Source organism: Oryx dammah, unplaced genomic scaffold, assembly GCF_014754425.2.
Source record: "Oryx dammah isolate SB20612 unplaced genomic scaffold, SCBI_Odam_1.1 HiC_scaffold_5, whole genome shotgun sequence".
Classification (NCBI taxonomy): Eukaryota; Metazoa; Chordata; class Mammalia; order Artiodactyla; family Bovidae; genus Oryx; species Oryx dammah.
The window spans coordinates 20,278,950-20,303,219 of record NW_024070189.1 but is presented as its reverse complement, the minus strand read 5'-3'; the positions used below and the strand labels follow the sequence as shown (position 1 = coordinate 20,303,219).

The 24,270-nt window shown below is 37.6% G+C and overlaps 1 protein-coding gene across 1 annotated transcript in view; it reads left to right on the top strand.

Annotated features, from left to right (window-relative positions):
- The window catches only part of ADGRV1 (adhesion G protein-coupled receptor V1), a 546,035-nt gene that overhangs the window by 15,056 nt on the left and 506,709 nt on the right, over positions 1-24,270 (top strand). Inside the window, exons 2-6 of the mRNA XM_040241540.1 lie at positions 15,096-15,280; positions 17,248-17,397; positions 18,579-18,674; positions 21,542-21,646; positions 23,133-23,246. Of these exons, the coding sequence (XP_040097474.1) occupies positions 15,096-15,280; positions 17,248-17,397; positions 18,579-18,674; positions 21,542-21,646; positions 23,133-23,246 (650 nt within the window). The remainder of the gene's footprint in view (positions 1-15,095; positions 15,281-17,247; positions 17,398-18,578; positions 18,675-21,541; positions 21,647-23,132; positions 23,247-24,270) is intronic.

Below are 24,270 nucleotides of genomic sequence, written 5' to 3'. Positions count from 1 at the left end.
TTGTATTATGATTTTTCCAGCACATCCTAAACCACAAGAGCATATTTAAAAGAGTTATAGGAGGTGGCTAAACTTAGAGAAATGGGGGATATTTAGAGTGGGAAAGGATGTGGTCTGATAATGAGAAAGTTAAGTCCGTCCAAGTTACAGGAGAAATTCAGGTAATTCACTTCTTGTGAAACTTTCACTTCTAGTCTACATTCACAGAACCTCAACTCTCTCATTTGATTTTGTAAGTTTAAATGAAACTCTGGATTTAAAATAGGGTGAAATTAAAATTTAATGTTGAAAGAAGTAACAAAAAGTATTGTCCTTCATGAATTGTAAAAAAAAGTACAGATAGAAAAATGATACATCTTTTTTTAAAAGACAGTTAAACTTTATGATTGAAAGAAGGGACAATTAGCATGCTAGAAGGTGAGGGTACAGTGGGTGGTATAACTTCAAGGTATTTTGTACCCTGGACACATTGATCAAAGGCAAAATAAAAAAGGAGCAAAAGTCTGAGGGAGTCATTGCATTATCAGAAAAAAATTCCCTGTATTTCAGTTCATGATATCAGGTCTCCTAAGGCAAAGTCAAGAGATGAAAGATAGTGTAGTTGATACACACAATGAATTCTATTAAAGTCTTTTTCACTGGTGAATTTTCTTCAAAGGTAAGTTTTGGGTAGAAAGGATTTCATAGACGCAGGTGAAATAGACCTGTGTAGGGGGAACTGTGTTCTTTTCTGAAGTTGTATATTATAGCTGAAAGAAGAAAATGGGGAATGGAGGATAAGGAAGGAAACAGGAAAGGTACAAAGATGATGAGAGCTTTGTTTGTCTACATTCTTATTTTGATTGATATTTCTGCCTTTTTTGTTTTAGAAGAACACTTGGGCACTAAAGATATCTAGAAGTTACCTATTTTATAATGGGTTGAGAACACATTCATATAATTCTAAAGTTGTAATTCTTGGATTATATTAAGCCCTGGAGATTTACAGCCACAATTCAAGTGTTAGGATGGGGATGTTAAATGATCTTTAGTTTTAGATCTCAGTTAGAAAATGATCTTCAGTTTCAGAGTTCTGTATTTTGGTATTTTGCTTTTCAAAATAAGATTAGAAATGACCAAAGTAGAACATTTTCAAATGCAGTAGCTATGAAAAAAATAGAAAACTACAAAGAAACAGCAAAATCACTTCAAACTTCTTTTGCCTAAAGTTGGCCACGGTTTTTTCAGTACTTTTCCCGGTGGATATTCACTTGTATACATAAACATGTATGTATATTTAGTATTTATATTTTATATAAAGTAGTTTATTTTAAATTAACATACTACATAATAAAATTCACTTAAAATAGACTATAATATTTTATAATATGATATTCTTCATTCTTTTAAATAATTATGTAATAAGATTGGATATGCATGCTCAGTCATGTCTGACTATTTGCGACCCCATGGACGGTAGCCCACCAGACTCCTTTGTCCATGGAATTCTCTGGGTGAGAATACTGGAGTGGGTTGCCATGCCCTCCTCCAGGGGATCTTATCAACCCAGGAATCAAACTTGCATCCCTTGCATCTCCTGCATTAGCAGATTTTTCCAGCAATCATGTGCAAATTGTGTACTGATGTGAGAGTTGGACCAGAAAGAAGAATGAGCGCTGAAGAAATGATGCTTTCAAACTGTGGTGTTGGAGAAGACTCTTGAAAGTCCCTTGGACTGCAAGGGGATCAAACCAGTCAACCCTAAAAGAAATCAACCCTGAATATTCATTGGCAGGACTGATGCTGAAGTTGAAGCTCCTATAATTTGGCCCTCTGATGTAAAGAGCTGACTTGTTGGCAAGGACGCTGATGCTAGGAAAGATTGAGGGTAGGAGGAGAAGGGGGCAGCAGAGGATGAGATGGTTAGATAGCATCATCAACTCAATGGACATGAGTTTGAGCAAACTCCGGGAGATAGTGGACAGGAAGACCTGGAGAGCTTTAGTCCATGGGTTCACAAAAAGTCAGACAGGACTGAGCAACTGAACAGTGATCTTTTCTGTTCCACATTACTGTACAGTATCCATTTTTCATCACCCATCACAACTTGTTTTTAAGAATGGAACATTTTTGTTGTATTTCAGTAGAGAAATACATGTGGAAATACAGTCAAGATTCTTTTTGCTTAACTTATGTGAAAATCAAACATCAAAGCAATAAACATAACCAAGCTGGTGCAGGTGATTTCCAGTGCTTGATTTAGGTGTTTTGAGCATATTGGGCTATCTCCTGCGTGGTATAATGCTGACTGTTTTCCATTAATATCTCAATTTGATCGCTGTCAACTTCAACTGGTCCACCAGACCGTGGAGCACCATCCAGCGAGAAATCTGCAACACAAAACTTTACAAACCACTTCTGACATGTTCCATCAGTCACAGCGTTGCCAACTACCTAGACAGTTCCATCTAGCTATTCTTAGCACATTGCCTAACCTAGAGTAACTGCTCATTAACTGTGCATTATTGTTATTAACTTACCCAGTTAATACTGACAAAATGAAAGCAAAGAGGAACTAAAGAGCCTCTTGATAAGGGTGAAAGAGGAGAGTGAAAAAGCTAGCTTAAAACTCAGCATTCACAAAACTAAGATCATGGCAATGGCAAATAGAAAAAGTGGAAACAATGTTTATTTTCTTAGGCTCCAAAATCACTGTGGATGGTGACTGCAGCCATGAAATTAAAATACAGTTGCTCCTCGGAAGAAAGCTATGACAAACCTAAACAGTAGATTAAAAAGCAGGGGTACCACTTTGCCAACAAAGGTGCATATAGTCAAAGCTATGGTTTTTCCAGTAGTCATGTATGGATGTGAGAGTTGGACTATAAAGAAAGCTGACCACCGAAGAATTGATGCTTTTGAACTATGGTGTTGGGAAAGACTCTTGAGAGTCCCTTGGACTGCAAGGAGATCCAGCCAGTCCTACCTAAAGGAGATCAGTCCTGAGTGTTCATTGGAAGGACTGATGCTGAAGCTGAAACTCCAATACTTTGGCCATTTGATACGAACAACTGACTCACTGGAAAAGACCCTGATGCTTGCTTCCCGTGTTCCTAACAAGGTGTGGAATTAGTTAATACTCTGGTTCAAGTTTTGCAGGTCATCCAGGAATATCAGGAACCCCATGATTTTGTTCTTTGAACACAACGTTGCTGTTCATTCCCCTTCTGACCTTGAAGTCAGCACCCATGATGGAGTTTTGTTGTGCTTTTCCAACTTTCCTAAATTCTCAATGCTTCCATCTACCTCAGACAGCCTCCTTTTATTTTGATGTTGCTGCTTTAAGGGTGGGTGGGTGAGAGGATGGTCTGTACACAAGGCAGTCTAGATTGCCAGATCCGTTTCTCTTGACCGCGTGGACACTGAAGGCCTAGAGCCTGGAATCTGGCCCCTTGTGGCAGACGAGGGTGAGACTACCCTGATGCTGCAGCTGTTCATTTTTCCTTACTTTAACACTTGAGGGAACTTGAGTCCCAGAGAAATGAATTGATTTGTCCAAAGTCACACAGGTGGGAAGATGGTTGAGATTAGCGTGGAGCCCATGTCTGACTCCAGCTCTAGTATTTACCTCCTGCTTGACCCCCAGACGTCCTGGCAGCGTCCCACTAGAGGCTTCATAGCACCTATCACAGAATCTTCACGTGCCAGGAATGCTTCCCAATGTCTCATAAAATCAAATGCTCGCAACTCTGCAGGGAGGCAGTCCGCAAGATGTGTAATGAGTGAGTGTGTGTGTGTGTGTGTGCATCTGTGCAGATGCACACTTGTGCCTCTTTTTCCACCTTTGAATGGCATAAATATATGAAATATTTTACTTTCCTCTTTGACCTTAGACTGCGGAGACATGGGCAGGTTTTTGGAGAGCAAATTCTTTGTCCAAATAACAGCTGCCACTCAGATCCAGCCAATCAGTATTGTGTAAAAACGTGGACTCAGATTTACCAATTCTGTGATTTTTCAAAATAGTCCAGAAATCCACTTTTAAAAAATGAAGAATCTTCACATATGATCTTGGCAAACATTCTCTAGTGTTATTTTGTAAATACAGTTTAGGCTAAAAAACATCTCTCTGGGTTGAAACCTCTGAGTTTGTTTATGAAGCTCTCTCCCTTACCTTCCATGAGGGCAAATAATTCATTTAGAAAATACAAGCACCTAGATACTTAGTAAAAACAGATGGTATTCCATAAGTGGTACAGAATAGAAAGAAATCACACAAAGAACCTCTCCCCACCTTTTTTTTTTTTTTTTTAGGTTAATACTGAATCTCAGTGGAAAGACTAGAACTAATTAGAGCTGTTTTTCAGTGAGACTTCAATTTCAAGAAAATTATTTTTGACTTTTGCCTTTTTGAATTCTATGAAGAATTAAAAATTGTACAGTGTTATGGGTGGCAAAAATTCTTTCAACCTCTTTTCATAATTTGAGAAATTGTTATTGATTGTTTTGGAAGATGGAGGGGTGCCATCTAATGGTGGTTCAAGAAACCTTTAGATACAGGACCCTTGTATTTCAAAGGAGGAAAAAGACAAGTGTGTCTTATCTCTTGACAGAAGACCTTTCAAATTTGGTGGCTGCAGGAACATACCTTGACTTAATTTACTGCTTTTGAATTTGCCTCAAAGGATTTAGTGTAGTGAATCTTTCATTTTGTGTTTTACCAAAGTGGAGTTGAAAGAGCACAGATGAAATCCATAATCTTGTAGCACTCTACATAGCTCTAGAATTGAAGCATCTCTCCACTGTTCATCCTTTTTCCTCGGTGGGCATTGGTAATCCAGATATGAGCTGCTTGATCAGTTTTTATGATACACTTATTTGGTGACTTACAAAAGTGAGAGTACATGAGCTCATGGAAAATGAAACATTACACAGAAGATAGATTCCAGAATAAATAACAAAGCAACTTAGAGGTAACAAAGGCTATAAAGAGAATATTGTTGGTATTTAGTCACTTAATCATGTCCAAGTCTTCTGTGACTTCATGGATGTAGCCTGCCAGGCTCCTCTCTTCATGGAATTCTCCAGGCAAGAATACTGGCGTAGGTTGTCGTTTCCTCTTCCAGGGAATCTTCCTGACACAGGATCAAACTCATGTCTCCTGCATTGCCGGCAGATTCTTTTACCACTGAGCCACTGGGGAAGTCCCCATAAAGAGAACAGAAAATTTTAAAAATAAGTATTTTCTGAGAAGTAAAAGACAGTTTAATGGATTAAGGGAAAAAGAACAGGCTACAACTATTTCCTAGAAATTGAAAACACATGGCATAAACAAAAAATTAGAAGAATTGAAATTTTATTGTGAATTAAATTCTCTGAAATAGGGCAAAAATCAAAGGTTAGAAATTAGAGATAAAGATTAGAAAATTAGAGGGCTAGTCTGAGAAAACCAGTGTTAAAGAGTTTCAGGATGAAAGAACAGTGAAAATGGAAGGTGAAGAAATCATTGTGAAATAATATAAGAAAAATTTCTGCTACTCTAAAGATGAATATATGAGTGAAAAGGACTGACTGTTTAGCCAAATGGACAAAAATAATCACGTTCCAAGAAAAATCTTGTGCAATCTTATGCTTTGGACAGAGAACATTCTGGGGGGGGTGAGGGTGGTGTGTGGGGTTATCACAAATAAGCAAACCCATATAATACTTTGGAATCAAAATGATTTTGAATTTCTTAATAGCAACATTGGAAGTCTGAAAACAGTGGAGCAAAGCTTTCAAAATAATGAAAGAAAACTATTTTTACCAAAAATTCTATACCCAATGAAAATATTATTTAAATGGAAAATTAATATTACAGTAATTTCTGATATGCAAGACCTAAAACATTTAAACTCACATACACTTTTTTGGGAAGTTACTGGAGGATGTTCTCCATCAAAAAAAGGGATAAACCAAGGAAGCCATAAAAGGAAAATGTGGGAATCAGTAAACAGATCAGATGGGGAACAATCAAAAACAATCCCAGGATGAAGTAAAAGGGGATCTCATGATGACTTTTGTGTTCCAGGTATAGAGGTCATGCTTAATGTAGATCTTCAGGAATATAGGTTTGATAATGTGAAACCTAGTAAATTTCAAGTTTCCATAGTTGTGTCTACCCTTGCCTAGAGGGTGAATTGGTAGATACAGTAAAAGGCAGTGGGAACCATCATTTTGTGGATGAGAGCAATAAAGTTGACAGTGTATTGTTGAGACAGTAAATATTTTCCCACGATGGATGTTGACCTCGAAGCCTAGATTTACCTGTTTATGTCTTGAAAAAATGTGTTGATTCCTGTAGTCTCTATGTAGAAGAAAACAGAATTTGTTGCATGAATGTTCTCCTGTAGACATACGTATTAATATATGTATAGATTCTCTCCTGAGAGACAGATAAGGTCGATAACTGTAATGGACCATGTGTAGAAGAAGCATATGGCTGGTGGGGGTTGGTGTGAAGTAAACATTTTATTGTTTACTTTTTTGTTCCTTTTTAATATGGTATCACATATATGTCATTTACAGGTGAATAAAATTATTTTCCTTAAAGTTGTAAGTTATATATGTATAAAAAGATAAGAAACATTTATAGTCTGAAAAACTATGAGACTATTTCTTTTTTTTTTTTTTTGAGACTATTCCTTTTATCATTTAAAAGTATTTAGCATTTCCTCAGTTTATAACATTAGATTATTTGATTTTGAAAGATGCACATTTAAATTCTGTTTTAGTGTGGAAGAGGAAACAGCCAATCTTTTGTAGTACTTGCCAAATACCAATAACACAGATTAAGAATTCTTAGAGGCTGAATAATTGATCATGTGAATGATGAAACCTCTGTTGTTCCACCGGAGTAATTCTATAGTTTGAGAATGCCCTTTAGTAAACGTAATAGAATTCAAGTAATTCTAAACTTGAAAACCTTGCTCCATTAGGATCATATTTTCAGTATGAATTACCTGGTGGTCCCACCGTGGGAAGATGCTTGCTGTGGCATGGACAAGACAACAGCTGAAGCTGAAAAATCAATGTAACCCTTCAGTTCTGCACTAGTAATGTTTATCTTTTTCCCTCCTCCTGTCACTCACAGAGGTTGTACAGTTTTTATTGAGAAACTTAAAGAGACCAAGTTAACATTCAGATTGATGAAAGGTTATGTATGAAAGTTGATTGCTTCAAAATTGGCAAATCAGTTGAATTCTCCTGTGTTTCTTTACATTGTTATCTGTTGGGTCCTGATTTTTATTTTATGTTTTTTTTTTTTTTTTTGGTTTTGTTTCCACAGACTTATTGAAACTTATAAAAGACCATTCCAATTTATTTAGAATATAGTATACTTGGTACCTTTTCTATGGTACCCATTAATAAGAGGCAAGATGAGAGGAAGGTAATATCCTAGATAACAGAATTCAGAATTCCGTGATTATTAGAGCATATCGTGTTGGCAGGTATTGTTTTATAAATGAAACTTGGTTTGTTTATGTGCTAAGTAATTCAAGTGAAAAGGCTTCCTGGGTGGCTCAGTGGTAAAGAATCTGCCTGCCAGTGCAGGAAAAGCAGAGGGTGCCGGTTCGATCCCTGGTTCAGGAGGATCCCCTGGAGAAGGAAATGGCAACCTACGTGGTAATCTTGCCTGGAATACCCTGTGGACAGAGGATCCTGGTGGGCTACAGTCCGTGGGGTTACAGAGAGTTGGGCACGACTTAAGTGACTGAGCACAGCACGATGCAGATGAAGAAGGAAATTAGCAAATACCAGATTTTCAGAAGGGAAGAAAGAGCTAGATATCCAGGAAGAAAGGAAGAGAAAGGAATTAATGCCTGACTAATGAAGGAAAGTTATGACCAACCTAGACAGCATATTAAAAAGCAGAGACATTACTTTGTCAACAAAGGTCTGTCTAGTCAATGCTCTGATTTTTCCAGTGGTCATGTATGGATGTGAGAGTTGGATTATAAAGAAAGCTGAGCGCTGAAGTGATGCTTTTGAACTGTGGTGTTGGAGAAGACTCTTGAGAGTCCCTTGGACTGCAAGGAGATCCAACCATTCCATCCTAAAGGAGATCAGTCCTGGGTGTTCTTTGGAAGGACTGATGTTGAAGCTGAAACTCCAATACTTTGGCCACCTGATGTGAAGAGCTGACTCATTTGAAAAGACCCTGATGCTGGGAAAGATTGAGGGCAGGAGGAGAAGGGGACAACAGAGGATGAGATGGTTGGATGGCATCACTGACTCGATGGACATGGGTTTGGGTGGACTCCAGGAGTTGGTGATGGACAGGGAGGCCTGGCATGCTGCAGTTCATGGGGTCGCAAAGAGTCAGATACGGCTGAGTGACTGAACTGAACTGAACTGAATTTGAGGAATAATGATATTGGGATTCCTTAGGACAATTAGAAACGTGTTAACTTTTTCAGTACACTGAATCAGTGTGGTGTATGCCTATCTTAATTTGTTCTATTGTGAAGACATTTTTGGTTTGTCTGTTGTAAATTTCCTCACTAGTAATTGTCCATTTCAGAGTGGAGGGGGAAATATTATAGATGGTGGTAATAACTGCATGGGGGCCTCCCTGGTGATTCAACCTGGGAGAATTTGCCTGCCAGTACAGAAGACATGAGTTCAATCCCTGGGTCAGGAAAATCCCCTGGAGAAGGAAATGGCAACCCACTCAAGTATTCTTGCTTAGGGAATCCCCTGGCCAGAGGGGCCTGGTGGGCTTCAGTCCATGGGGTCACCAAGAGTTGGACGCGACTTACCAACTAAACAACAGCAACAATTACATGAAAACAGGAAAGACTGCTGGTGTGGTGTCCTTTCACAGATGTTTATGAAATTCTATGGCTGTTGAGTATGAGAGTGGAAGAGGAGGGATCTTCCACTTGGTATAGCCAAACATGAGTTACCATGTCTTAGGTTTGAATTTAATGGATGAATATTTATGCTGAAGTGACTGAGTATCTAAACCAAACTAGCTGTAGTAGAAAATGTATTTTATTGCCTTAGCCACTGAAAAGGCAAGGGTAAAACTGGCTTTAGGAACTTGAACTTGAGTTTCAAGACTTGGCACTTCTCCACCTCTTGGATCTGTGTTTGGCTGTGTTGCTTTACTTTCAGACTTCAGAGAAAGCTGGTCCCAATCAACATGATCCTGAATCCAACAGTAGAGGGAATCTGCATTTTATGCTTAAGCAAAAGTCTCAGAATTGTGTCTTTAAAAAATTTTTTTTAATTTTATATTGGAGTTATAGTTGATTTACAATGCTGTGTTCGTTTCAGAAATACAGCATAGTAATTCAGTTATACGTATACATATATCTATTCTTTTTCAAGTTCTTTTCTCATTTAAGTTATTACAGAATATAAAGCAGAGTTCACTATGCTATAAAGTAGGTCCGTTATTGGTTATCTATTTTATATGTAGTAGTGTGTATATGTTAATCCCCCACCTTTTCTCTTTGATAACCGTAAGTTTGTTTTCTAAGTCTGTGAGTCTGTTTCTGATTTGTTAATAAGTTCATTGTATCATTTTTTAAAAATTCCACATATAAGCGATATCATATTTGTCTTTGTCTGACTTACTCCACGTAGTATGATAATCTCCAGGTCCGCCCATGTTGGGGCAAACGGCATTATTTCATCAGAATTGTCTTCTTGACTTTCACTGGCCTGATCTAAATCTGTGCCCATCCCTGTGAGTAGTATCAGGAGCCAGGGGCCCTCTCTGGAGGGTCTTTGTGTCCTCAGTGATTAGCACAGGTGTTATACAATGTCTGGTAGGTGCTCAGTGTGCAGATGTTAGGTGAAACTGTAACCTGCTCTTCTGAAAGCAACCAGTTTACCTTGTTAGAGCTGTTATAATATAGTCCTGATTTTAATTTTGAAGGATTTTTGGTAGAATTAGGTGACTTGTTGGATAGGCTGAATGAAAAGTGAAAGTGAAAGTCACTCAGTTGTGTCCAGCTCTTTTTAAAGTCCTTGGAATTCCCCAGGCCAGAATACTGGAGTGGGTAGCCTTTCCCTTCTCCAGGGGATCTTCCCAACCCAAGGATCAAACTCAGGTCTCCCGCATTGCAGGTGGACTCTTTACCAACTGAGCTATCAGGGAAGCCACATGGATAGGCTGAATATAATTACTAAAATCCAAGAACTTGAGATTTTATATCTGCATATTATCTGGACTCTGTCCAAACTTCAGAGTATAATTTGGGATAGATACAAGAAAGTAACCTAAATATGAGTATTGTTTAAACACAATAAGAGATTAAGAGATAAAAGATCCCCTACTGACACGAAAAATTTTCTTTTTTTGAATCATGCTACCGAGGAGTGGGAGTCATGAGGGTAACGTAGATGATAGTTGGAAATGAGATGATTTGAATTTTGGAATATCATGACATTACAATTCAGGGGAGTGAGTCCGTAAAACTAAAATTACTCTTTCACAATTGTGACAGAATATGAAATAAGCACATAATGATCTTTAAACGTATGTTTGAAATTCATTTTTTAGAGACATTTAAAATAGGTGGTCTGGTGGGTTGTGTAAAATATTCATTAAATCTAATAAAAGAAAAAGTGACCTGAAATAGATGAAAGACTTGTATGTTGTGTCCGTTGCTAATGCCTAGTCTTCTGAGTTTAATAAGGGGAATTCCAAAGACAGGATTTTTAGTATGACAGAGGAAAATGTACCTAGTTACCCTAAAAAAGAAACTATTCAGCACTTTTGTAATTATGCCTGTCTTCTGACGGGAACTTCACTTTCAAAGCTTTTTCTACATCGTCTTCACTTCCATTGAATGCCAGCTTTGCCTCAAAAACTTTTCTTACAAGTTGAAAAGATGCAAGCAGAAGCGATTCAATTATCAGTGATGTCACAGAATTTGAGGCATTTCCAATCATGCTTTGTTTGTTCATTTTGCATAATCTCAAAACTCACTGATGTGTCAATCCAAAATGAATTTATTGACTTAACCACAGCATCTAATTGCCTGGGAGACAGGAAGAATGCATTATTTGAGCTCATTGGCCCTGGCATTAAAAGATGTTGTTAAATATTTCAAATAGTCAAGAGAATCATAGTTTCAGTTAAATAAATGTGCTGTTCTTCAGAATAATAAGGTGCAAACTTTTAGGAGACTCATAATTATACAGTTTTATGAAAATATAATTATACAGTTTTATGAAAATCAGTCCTGAATATTCACTGGAAGGACTGATGCTGAAGCTGAAGCTCTGATACTTCGGCCACCTGATTCGAAGAGCTGACTCATCAGAAAAGTCCCTGATGCTGGGAAAGATTGAAGGCAGGAGGAGAAGGGGATGACAGAGGATGAGATGGTTGGGTGGCATCACCGACTCAATGGACATGAGTTTGAGCAAACTCCGGGAGTTGCTGATGGATAGGGAAGCCTGGTGTGCTGCAGTCCATGGGGTCGCAGTTGGACATGAGTGAGTGACTGAATTTAACTGATGGTGGTTTTGGTTATTGTGTGTAAGTTTAAAATAGTAGAATGCTTAGAAATGTGTAGCATAAATGACCTACCATATTATTGAAGACAGAGATGTGTGGTTTGTAGGAATAACAGGTAGTAGACAGTCTCATGTGGTTATGGGTGTCTGGAGGTGAACTCCTGGGTTCAAATCTTGCCGGCCACTTACTTAGCTAAGGGACACTGCATGTGTTAACTAATATCTGTGTCTTAGTTCCCTGAGCTATGAAATGGGGTTAATAATACAGACACCTTCACAGAGATGTTGTAAAGATTTAAATGTGTTATTGTGTATAAAGTACCTAGAACAACACTCTATAAGCATTTGCTGTTGTGATTACTTTCTATAGGTCTTAAACTTTTTCTTCAGGATATATGGAATCTTAAAATGCTATATCAAAGGCTTCCCTCGAGGTCTAGTGGTTAAGACTTTGTTTTCCAGTGAAGGGAGTGCAGGTTCAATCCCTGGTTGTAGAGCTCAGATCCCACTTGCCTCGCAGCCAAAAAAAAACCAAAGCATAAAACAGAAGCCATGTTGTAATAAATTCAATAAAGACTTAAAAAATGGCCCACATAAAAAAAAATCTTAAAAACTCTGTTTAATAATATGTATAAAAAAATATGGAAAGTCTGCAGTAAGTTCAAGTGGATTGCATGAAAAATTCAGTAATTAACTTAAAGCTACAAATGTGGTTTATTTTGTGTCTCCTCTAAGACACATCCCTCACACTTCCTCATACTTTCGGATAGTGCATTTCAAAGTGTGTCCTAAGGGTCAACTATATTGGAATCAATGGGGCTGACTGTTAAATGCAGACTCCAGAGCCCCACCTTGAACTAAGTGGATCAGAATTTCTGGGTTTGCAAATCAGCATTTTTCACAAAGGTAGGCGTGGGTTGTTGCGCGTGACAGACTTTGAGAACGTGTGTTCCCACAGGTTAGTCATCCTTCTCACGCTGTGACTCAGTCTCACTCTTTCTCACTTAGAACTGCAGGTGTCGTCTTGTTTCTCTAAGCTCAAGGTTCTATCACATCTCATGTTCAAGCAATTGCGTTTTCTTTCAAAATCACAACAGACCAAAGTTGTCTTTTTCTTCCACATCCAGGGCCTGGGTTGCTACCTCCACACCCCCTCCACTCAGCATTCTCTTTCTTGTCCCTAGTTTATTTCTTTCCCACTGTTTGTCATAAGTGAGATGTAGAATTATTCTGGCGTTCAGTTCAGTTCAGTCGCTCAGTCGTGTCCGACTCTTTCGACCCCATGAATTGCAGCACGCCAGGCGTCCCTGTCCATCACCAACTCCCAGAGTTCACCCAAACGCACGTCTGTCGAGTCAGTGACGCCATCCATCTATCTCATCCTCTGTCGTCCCCTTCTCCTCCTGCCCACGATCCCTCCCAGCATCAGAGTCTTTTCCAATGACTCAACTCTTCTCATGAGGTGGCCAAAGTACTTGAGTTTTAGCTTTAGCATCATTCCTTCCAAAGAAATCCCAGGGCTGATCTCCTTTAGAATGTTCTGGTTGGACCTCCTTGCAGTCCAAGGAATTCCACGAAAGATCTTCATCTCCCTCTGGTTGAGCCCAGCACGCCCAGTTTCCTGCCTCACCTAGGCTTTCCTGTTTTCCTTCTTGTTCCTCTTTTTTTCTTCCTTTTCTCTCAGTGCACACACCTGGCTTAGAAGTCAGGGAAGAGGTTGCAGTTGATGAGGAAGAACTATCTACTATCTTATTTCTTCTCCCAAGTCCCTTAGCCCCCATGGCAGGCTTTCTAAGAGAGAAGGCACAGGTGTTAAAAATGTCTGGAATATCTGTGCCTGTTGGTCTGTTGGAGGAAGGGGGACCCCTTCTAGAGCCCGAAGCTGGGCTCTTGTCTAACACTCGGAAATGAATTGTCCGAGGAGACACATGTGCTGACAAAGCAAGAGATTGTATTGGGAAAGGGCACCCAGGTGGAGAGCAGCAGGGTAAGGGAACCCAGAGAACTGCTCTGGCGCGTGGCTCGCAGTCTCGGGTTTTATGGGGATGGGGCTGGTTTCCGGGTGGTCTTCGGCCAATCACTCTAATTCAGAGTCTTTCCTGGTGGCAAGATGGATGCTAGCGAGAGGGATTCTGCAAAGTGGACGGACATGAGGTGTCTCCTTTCAACCTTTCCCGGAACTCTTCTGGTTGGTGGTAGCTTATTAGTTCCATATTCCTTACGGGGATCTCCTGTCATAAAACAGCCTGTGCGAAAGGTTACTAAAGGGCCTGGCCAGGGTGGGCGGGTTCAGTCAGGGTTCTTCCCCAGGTCTACATCCCTTTCCTGGAGTCTTATCTGAACTCTGCATCCCTGTCTACGGATTTTGCAGCCTCACACATGTGAGACATCATTCGTCAATCCCAGACTGCCTTGTTTGAATATATTCCACTGAGCAGTTTGCCTTTTAACCCTAAAGTACATTAAGAACATGTGTATCTGGTGGTTCCTAAATATGAAGCCTTGTGTAGCCATATGGCAAAGGCAGCTACATGAAAATTTTATTACTTCTTGACCAAGGTAAAGATTAATAGGAAGCATTTTGGTTCATGGAGTACGTAATGCAACTTTTTTAAAAGCCATGAACTTGTTATGTTCGGGTGGCTGCTCACATATCCTTTGGAATCTTAATGATCCGTGAGATAAATTGCTCACATTTTTAGAGATACATCTACATCACAAAACAGCAGCTCTTTCAAACGCCCCTGCGCTGTTGTGCTTTTGAAAACACTTGAATCACACAGAGCTGAAAGTAGGAACAATATTGGCGTCTCATAAGCACACACATTGTACGAAGACGAAAACAATAAAGGTTATGGGAAAGAAAGTAAACACTTTGCCAAACTTGCTTAGTTTTAAAGAAGCATGGGCATTTTTTAAGAAGTGATATTAGTATTTTAGCTAGTACAATGGAAGAAATTTAAGTCCTGGAAATTTAGGTGTTCTTTCAAAGGATTAGCATTTCCTTGCAATAACTGAAAAATTTTAAAAAGCATTCTCAAGACAAAACTATGGGAAAAGGAGATAGGACCAAGAAATAAACTTTGGCTTTCACTCACTGCCTTTTATGATGGTTCAAAGAGTTTTGCTCACATTGATACTTGTATAATTGTCAAATAGAGACTATCACATTAAGATGATCAGTCCTTTTGATAATTTTAGTTTTTGCTTGTCTTTTACAGTTTGATTTGGGGGAAGATGGGCTTTAATTCAGTTCACATGTTGCTGCCTAGGTTTTTCTTAGAATAAATTGGAGGGACATTTAATAAACTAAATTTGACAAATACGTGTAAGGCAAGTTATTACTATTATGTTAATATGCAAGTTAAAGAAAAAAAAGTACTTATGCATAGTAAACAGTACCACAGAAGAGGATTGTCATTTTTGACTTCTTTCTGTAACCACATATTTGAATTGGATAGCTTAATATTTGATACATTTTTATGTCGTAGTTGCTTACTAACTCTTCACTCTGTGTTTGTATCTGTAGACAATGCCCCTAATGAAAATATATTGGATATATTTTGTGAACAAAATCTTTTTCTTGTTTTTCTCTATAGGGATGCCCTCTGCATCTTTATTAGTAAATCTTCTTTCAGCTTTATTCATCCCTTTTGTGTTTGGAGAAACAGAGATCAGGTTTGCCGGACAAACAGAATTTGTAGTTAATGAAACAAGTACAACAGTTATTCGTCTTGTCGTTGAAAGGATAGGAGACCCAGCAAATGTTACTGCGATTGTATCGGTAAGAGATGACAGTAGTTCTGTTTTTACAGACATAGATAGGAAATGTCTTAGTGATCAGAATGTCTTTAACTGTTTGAGATTCTGAGTAGTTCCATTATGATAAATGATTTGCAGATAAACTATTCATTCTTTTTATATGTCTTGGAGGTTTATAGAGTGATCTAAGGTAGCATGTGTATTTGACAGTAATAGTATTTTAAAAATATAGACTGATTATTTTAAAATAATTTTAATATGCTTATTTTAAAACAAATATAAACTAAAAAGTATCAAGTATTCTAGTTATCTCTGCTTGGATTTATTGCTTAGAATCAGGTGACTTACAGGAAAATATATGACATTTTAAATGTAGAGGAATGGCAATTAAAAAAACCTTTATGTCAGAGAGCTCCTCTTTTGGGAGAAATTAAGTACAATAAGTAGAAGTGAGAAGTAGAAATTTGATAGAATATTGCTCTATCTTGCACACAGTTTAGTTAATAGATGGGTTGTATGTACACGTATCTGTGTTTGTATTTAACCAGAAAATCATGTCATATGAACACTAAGGACATTGATATATTTGAGGCCCAAACTACTTGGAATTTTTTTTTTAATAAATTTATTTAAGTGATAGGTTAAATTGTCACATTGGGAAACATTGTAAAGAGAGACAAAGAAGAAAAACTAAGAACCCCAATGTTATAATTTTGTGCATTGCTTTTAGTTTTTAATTTATGACATGTTTGTGTTTATTTGAATTTATTTTTAGTTTGATTATATTTGATTATTTAGGTTGATTATATATATATTTTTAGTTTATTATATTTTATAGCCTTTTACATATAATTTTGGTCATATACTGATAACTTTTTTAGATCGCTCTATCATATTCACAACTTTTCTTGATGGTGGCATCATTTTCCAGTCATTTCTCAACAGTTTTTCATTGAGGTTGCTTCCAATTTTTGCTGTTGTAAATATTGCTCTGATGAAACTGTTTACACATACATACCAATTTCTGCATATTTTGGATTGTTAAATGATTTTGGGGTTATAGGACCATGATTTTCTCTTTGTATCCATTTCTTTTGATATTTAATACTTTTTGAAAGACTATGCCAACTTTTTTATTAAGGTATGAATACAAGTTTTTCAATACCCTTAACAACTTACTTGGATTTCTCAAGTGTTTAAAACTAACTTTATTTTTGTAAATGAGAACTAGACATTGACTATAATATACCCATACATCCTTCATTTTTTATTTATACTCAATCATGATTTTTTTCTAGTAGCTAAGTTACTCATTTTGCATTCTTTGGCAGAAAAAAATCTCATTTGGATTTTCACAAGAAGTTGCTGCTTTATAATTTCATAATTATTGCTCCTTTGAGAATCTTAGCAAGCTGACATTACAGAATGAGGTCTTAAAAAGTTCTGAGGAAAAGTTTATAACGACTAATAAATTTGGTATACTGAAAATCGAGTCTTTATTGGTGCTGTGGGAGAATATAAATAAACCTTCAAGTTGAAAGTTTTGGAAGGAGTAGTTTCATTAAACCCAATTTTTTTCCTGATATATTTTGGCAGGCTACTTACACATCTTCTTTGGGAGACTTTTAGCTGCAGTTGATCTTCTTGTTAGGTTTGCTGTAATCCACATCAGATCAATCAAGAGTGGAGAAAAATAAAATTCACATCATTGTTTTCCTATGTAATTATTACTTTTCTATGAAATTATCCCTTTACCTTCAAGAGCATAAACAAATGTTTTTATGTAGAATCATTTCGTTTTATAATGCTTTTGAAAGGTGATTTTTATCAGTTGTTAGATATTTGTTTAGTTTTTGTACATCTTATTTATAAGCTTCAGTGTCATTGGCTGATTCATTTTTTTTTTTTCCTGTTTGCTGTATTTAGCATCAATTCTGCTTGTCCTAACTCTATGATATGTAAGAACTATCTGTGTTTTGCATTTGATAGCTGTATGGAGATGACACTGGGGACTTTTTTGACACATACGCTGCAACTTTTATACCCTTTGGAGAAACCAATAGGACAGTGTACATAGCAGTATGTGATGACGATTTTCCAGAGCCGGATGAAACTTTCATTTTTCACTTAACTTTACAGGTAAGTCCTTCCCCGCCCCCCCCCACCCCCCGTCCCCCGCGTTAAAGCTTAAACTTATAAAAATCTTACAATGCTTAAAAATCAGTTTCTCTAGAGATAAGCCAGTTTAAGTGCTTGGTGGTGGTTTTCATAGAAGCCAGAACTGACAATCTCGTTGGCAATTCCATGGTCTGGTTATTCCTCAGACAATCTTGTTTAGGAGATTCTGCAGCTAGTGTTTGGATTAATTCAGCTTTATTTAGGAATTGCCGTGACAGATGCTCAGGAAAACCTTGTCTTGCCTTTGGCGCTTTTCTCTGGACCCCTCCCATGCTACCAGCTGCACAAAGAACGACCATGACTTCTGAGTTCCAAGGAGCGGGCTGCAAAAAGCAGGCCTGGAAGTGGGAGGTCCCTGTGCTTAGAGTAAATTTGAAGTGACCCTGAGGAAAATGCTTGACTAGCCTAAGGTTTGATCGTCCTTGATGACCTGATCTATTAGGTTGAGGCAATGATGGCTAACTCTGCTCTAGTTAATTTTTCTCCAGTGGATTGAAAGTTTTTTTTTTTAGAAGAATTGTGTTAGTATGATTAAAAATTTTTATGAAATTGGTGCCAAAAGCAATCATGTTTTGCTTTTGTAAAAAACTTTTCTCATAATCCTTTATGCTGCTGTTAAATATCAATAAAAATGTTGTAGCACGCTCTTCCCACACTTATTAGAAAAATTGTTGTACTGTTTTAACTTTATTTTGACTCTACGACTGATAGAATAACTAATTCTTTAAGTTTTAGCACCTTCTATAGTGTAAGAAAAGAGTCATGTTTGAACTGAATTTCATACTGTCACTTAATTCTCTGTTATATTGTGGTACAGAAAAACCTGAAAGAACTTTTTGGCCAACTCAATATTGGTCATGAAATTTGAGTAATTATAATATGTTACCTGCCAGTAATGATTTAGAATTACAACAGTTTATATTTTAACAGTGATTAATGGTTTTAAAAACTCTTTTGAAGAGTTCTTGTTTGGGACTTCACCATGTTGACTTAGTTTGAATATATTTTCTTAGTCTGTGCCTTAAAAACATACTTATATTTTTATTTATTTTCTGAATGATTGCTTAAAGACTGAAATGCTATTAAAATAATTGTTTTCCTCTTGTTTAATATGTTAATTTATTTTTTGGCTTTTGTTTTAGAAACCTTCAGCAAATATGAAGCTTGGATGGCCCAGGACTGTTACTGTGACAATATTATCAAATGACAACGCATTTGGGATTATTTCCTTTAATATGGTATGGTTATGATTTAATTTATCTTGTGATTGCTGGTTAATAGTTTATTAAATTTTTGGATAGCTTTCTGTGTTACCTAGTATCATCCTGTGTAAACATCCTGTATGTGTAAATAAGATTTGCTCAACTTCATCTATATTCCACATTCTGTAGACTGTCCTTTTGTTTTATCTAAGATTACTTAGAAGTGAGGAGGCCTGTACAATCATGGTCATCTCTTGCCCTGATCTCTTTCTGCTGATCATTCCGCCTGCTTCATTTGTTCTCTAACTTGGATGTTGTCTTAGTTCAGTCTGCTATAAACAGAAGATCAGTACATAGACTGGGTGGTTTAATAACAACAGAAATTTATTTCTTACAGTTACGGAGGCTGACAAGTCCACAATCAGGGCATCAGCAGATGTGGGGTTTGGTGTGGGCCCTTCTGGTTCATAGACAGTTCTCTTTTTGCTGTGTTTCCATGTGGTGGAAGGGGCAAGAGAACTCTTGGATGTCTCTTTTATAAAAATACTAGTCTCATTCATAACAGTTCTGCCCTCATGACCTACTCCCCTCCCAAAGGCCCCAGCTTTCAGTAACATCGCATTGGAGGTTAGGATTTGAACATGAATTTTGAGAAGGCACGGACATTCAGTCTATAACAGATGTTGTAACTCAGCTCCTTTTGCTTGATATCCCCAACTGCCACTTAAAAAAAGCATTGTCTGTTAGCCTCCTCTGAAGGTTTGGAGTGACTTGAGACAAGAGAAATACATTGTAAGATCACTGGAAAAAAAAAAAAAAAAACCAAACCTATAGTAAGCTTAAATTGAATAGCAGACATTATAGCTCTTAAAAATTCTATAATAATTTTTATACCTGGAGATTTTCCTATTAATTAATATTTCTTGAAGGTTAAAGCTCCATGTCATCCCCCTTAGTTTTGCTCAAAAATTCATTTTTTCCCCTCCATTATCACTAAATTCGTGTGCCCCTGGTCAGTCCTATGTTCAGAGGGTTTTGTCTTTAGAAACAAACATACTAGGCAGGTCCCCTCCCTGATAAAAATCATACTCAGCTCTGAAATAAAAACAGAATTTGTATTAAGTGGAATGATATATTGCAACTACATTTTAGTCTACAGTAAGGTTCCTGGTTTTTAGAGTCTTTTGAATATGCTACTGATTATCATTACTAAAAGATGATGTGACGCTCCCCTCCTTGTTATCTGTATTCCAATTTAGGTAACTCCTTCAATTGATGTATTGTATATCATTTTCCTAGCACCTTAAATTGTCTTTGAAACAAGGTGAGCTATAGATAACATGATCTTTAGAGTTGCAGTATCCTTATTAAAAAGGATATGTGGATCATGCCAATGTAGTAGACATTTTGTAACCTCCATTATTACAGCATTTACAAAAGTTAATCAAATCACTTCTTTTTGAATGATAGGGAATTATTAGTTAATATGAACCAGGCTCCCTTAATTGCTTGATTTTTCTCCCCACTGCCTTTACACTCATTCCCAACTCATTATCCCCAACCTCATACTGATTTGTTTAAAGGTTTCTTTCCTTCTTTCTTTTGACATTAAATATCTTAGCTTCAGAATGAATCCCGGTCTCTAGCATTGGTCCCAAGTTCCCAACTGTTGTGGTCTCATGACTGCCCAGCAGTCTCTGGTTGGGTACCTGCCCTCTGTGATTAAAACTGAACTAAGTAACTGATGAGCTTGCAGTCAGTACTTTGGTTTCCTGAAGTACCTAGTCTGACTTTGGTTTCCAGATTGGATGATGATTGTATCGATGAAGATGACTGTGATGGTGATAATACTTATAGCCAACCTTTGCTGGCCCTCACTGCATGTCCTCTACTAGGATAAGCACTTAGGCCTGAATTATCTCGTTGCAGCCTCATCAGAACCCTTTGAGACAGGCATTCCTACCCCTGGTGATGGATGGGGATACTGAGACCTAGGGGTCACCTCCTGCCTTGGCTGGCCTGTACCTGGCCACTCACCTCTTCTGCCCTGAGATTCAGCCGGCCATGCCAACATTTTCCAATACTTGAAGTCCTGGCTCTTGCTTCCCCTCAGTGATCATGTCCTGAAAAAAATCATTCAGTTCAGTTCAGTCACTCAGTTGTGTCCGACTCTTTGCGACCCCATGAATTGCAGCACGCCAGGCCTCCCTGTCCACCACCAACTCCCGGAGTCCACCCAAACCCATGTCCATTGAGTCGGTGATGCCATCCAACCATCTCATCCTCTGTCGTCCCCTTCTCCTCCTGCCCCCAATCTTTCCTAACATCAGGGTCCTTTCAGATGAGTCAGTTCTTCCCAGCAGGTGGCCAAAGTATTGGAGTTTCAGCTTCAACATCAGTCCTTCCAGTGCACACCCAGGACTGATCTTCTTTAGGATGGACTGGTTGGATCTCATTAGCAGCTACCTGTTTTCAGTGGCAAGCTGACCGATGAGGAAGGAACAGTGGTTGAGAGCAAGGCTGAGCCACAGTCCCAGTGAATTGCCTGGGTCTGGAGGCACAACTCATTCCTGTGACTTTCTGGGCCCCTGGGAGCCTTTGAATTAATCACCTTTCAATTAGGTCACCTTTAAGATTCCTCAGCAGAACAGCTCTTTGTTGGCAGAAGCAGGGCAAGAACCTCCATCTTTTGCCTGACTAGTCTTATGTTTGCTTTATACTATTATTTGAACCTTCTAAGCCTTATTAGCTACAGTTGATGAAGGCAAGGAGACCCCACATTCTTAAGAGCACGATGTAGATGGATTTGTCTGTGGACAATTAGGATTTCTAAGGTAGTAACAGTTTGCACGAGCTCCTGCCTCTGGTTGATCAGCACCTGATGGTCTTTGCTCTCCCAATAGCCTTTCTCAATCACAGTGAGTGAGCCCAGAGGCAGAAATGAATCTGTGCCTCTTACTCTCATCAGAGAAAAAGGAACCTATGGGATGGTGACTGTGACTTTTGAGGTAAGTTTACTGTGAAATCATTTTAATGCTTAGAACTCATACCAGATCCCTGCAATTAAAAAAATCAAGGTCCTTGGTATAATAAACATGACGCTTAATGAAAATGAAATAGAATGCTTTCATCATCTGATAAATTTCATGTTTAATATAAAACTGTTTTCCTTGCTGCTTGGAATATACTATGCTTCCATGAAACACAACAGATTATTTTAGATACAGGATAATAATAAACCACAAATTAATAACAATAATTCTATAAAATTCATAGAACATTTATGACAGATCTCTTTAAGGATATAAAATTTTAAAATGCTCGTGGGTTCCTTAGGCTTACATAAAATAATCTAATATGTAGTCTTCCCCATATATATTCTCCGTTTAAAAAAAATACACTTCATGGATGGTGCTAACAGCAGCCACATTCCAAAAATTGGAAAAAAAAATTGGCTATAGAAATGATAAGGCATCATCAGGTTATAGTGTTTTCAACTCTCTGTGAATGTCTGAAGTTATTTTATTGAATCTTGAGCCTTTTTGAAATGATTACAGCTAACATTCGTGGAACACTTAACATCGCTTGGCCCTGGTCTAAGTGCTCTACACTGATTATTGGTGCATGTGAACTGGAGCTCTTGCCAGGACTCAGTGTCCCTCATGCCATTTAAAATGTTTTTTTCCATAATCCTCACCATCATCCGCCACGCGTTCATTTATCTTCCATTTGTTCCCTTTCATTAAATGTCAGGTCCTGGTGGGTAGAAAGCTTGCCTTTTTCTCTGCTATATCCTTAGTACCTAAAAGAGGTCAAACACAGAGTACTTAATAAATACTTTTTGAAAGGAATATGATTTTATTAAATATTTATATCTAGCCTGGTAAGTGGACCTTGTTTCCTCATTTTAAAGATGGGGAAACAGTCACACAGGGTTGTTAAAAATACCTCATCCAAGGTTACACCACCAGGGGTAGAACTGGTATTTGATTCCATTACTTAAGAGAATATAATAATTTTGAATGCATTCTGCTCATGAAAAAGTTATTATAAATTTTTTCCTCAGGCTTAATATTATGGTTGAGAAAAAAGAGAAAACTCTTAGAAACCATGTTGTTTTTAATCTGTGTGTGTGCTAAGTTGCTTTAGTCGTGTCCGACTCTGTGTGACCCTATGGACTGTAGCCCACCAGACTTCTGTGTCCATAGAATTCTCCAGGCAAGAACAGTGGGATTGACCCTGGGTCTCCCACATTGCAGGCAGATTCTTTCCTCTCTGAGCCCCTAGGAAAGCCCTTGTAGTTTAATTATAGTCAAGATCTATAATGATATTATGGGCCTTGACTCCATTAATATAAAAGGACAGACTTAATACAGGTTAGTGTCATTCTTCTTGCAAAACATTTTAAAGTAAGTTTGCCAGTTTATATCATAGTAATGCTTTCGTACTCTAATGAAATGTTTTGTTTATTGATGGCACCATGTTTCTTTGCAGGTAGAGGGTGGCCCATATCCACCTGAAGAAGATTTAAGTCCAGTTAAAGGAAATATCACTTTTCCTCCAGGCAAAGCAACAGTAGCTTATAACTTGACAGTACTTGATGATGAGGTAGGATGTGTTAAATGCTTAGAAGGAACAAGGGCTCTCTGTATTAGTCATGTTAGAGAATATTATGTCACGTATTAAGGTGTGTTCAGTATTTGAAATTATTCAAAAGCACAGTCATATATAAAGTAATGTACTGTAGCCACATATGCGATAGCTGTTAATGCCTATTTTGGAATAGATCTTGTTAATATTTACCTTATTTAATTCACATTAAGTTGTATATCTGAAAGGCGATGAACTTGAATGTAACTGACAGCCACACTCAATACAAGCATTTGCGCATTTTGTAAACCTTGGTGATTGATTTTGCTAGTCATTGCAGTTTTGAGCAGGTATAGTATTACTTACCCAGCATAAATGTATTACTATAAAAGCAAAGAAAATTCTGTTGCAATTGATATTTATTTGTTTGGATGTTTTAAATGTTCACATTCATAGGAAGGCTTTTGTTATTTTCAATTTCAGAGTGAAGCTACCAAGGATTGAGATATATGACATGGCTAGTTTAACTGGCAAGGAAAGAGTGAATTTGAACAGTATATACAGGGATGTTCCTTATGAGCTAACCAAAAGAAAACATGCCTTTTAATACAATAACCTTAGCAGTAATACCAGAAGAAAAGGGATAGCTGGGAATTTATCCCTCTACCCTCCCACAAAAAATCATCTAAATCACAACAAATCCCAAAAAAGATGAATTATAAGACATTAGAAAAGAGTATTTCTCTTGAAAAAGTGAAATATTAAATAGTGCTGATAGCTCTAGCTCACTAGTTGTAAAAGCTAGCAAAAACCGTTTTTAGAACCTGGAACACTGAGCAGGTTATAATTTAGGAGCAGTGATTAATTATACATTTTAATTGTAAGTTTAAAAGACTATAGTAAAGTATTCTGTACTTCAGAGTTACTGAGAGTAGGGCTTAGGCATTCTGTCCACACATACATACATAGAATTAACTGTGTGAGGTGATGGATTTGTTAATATCTTGAACTTTGTAATCACAATATATATGTATATCAAATC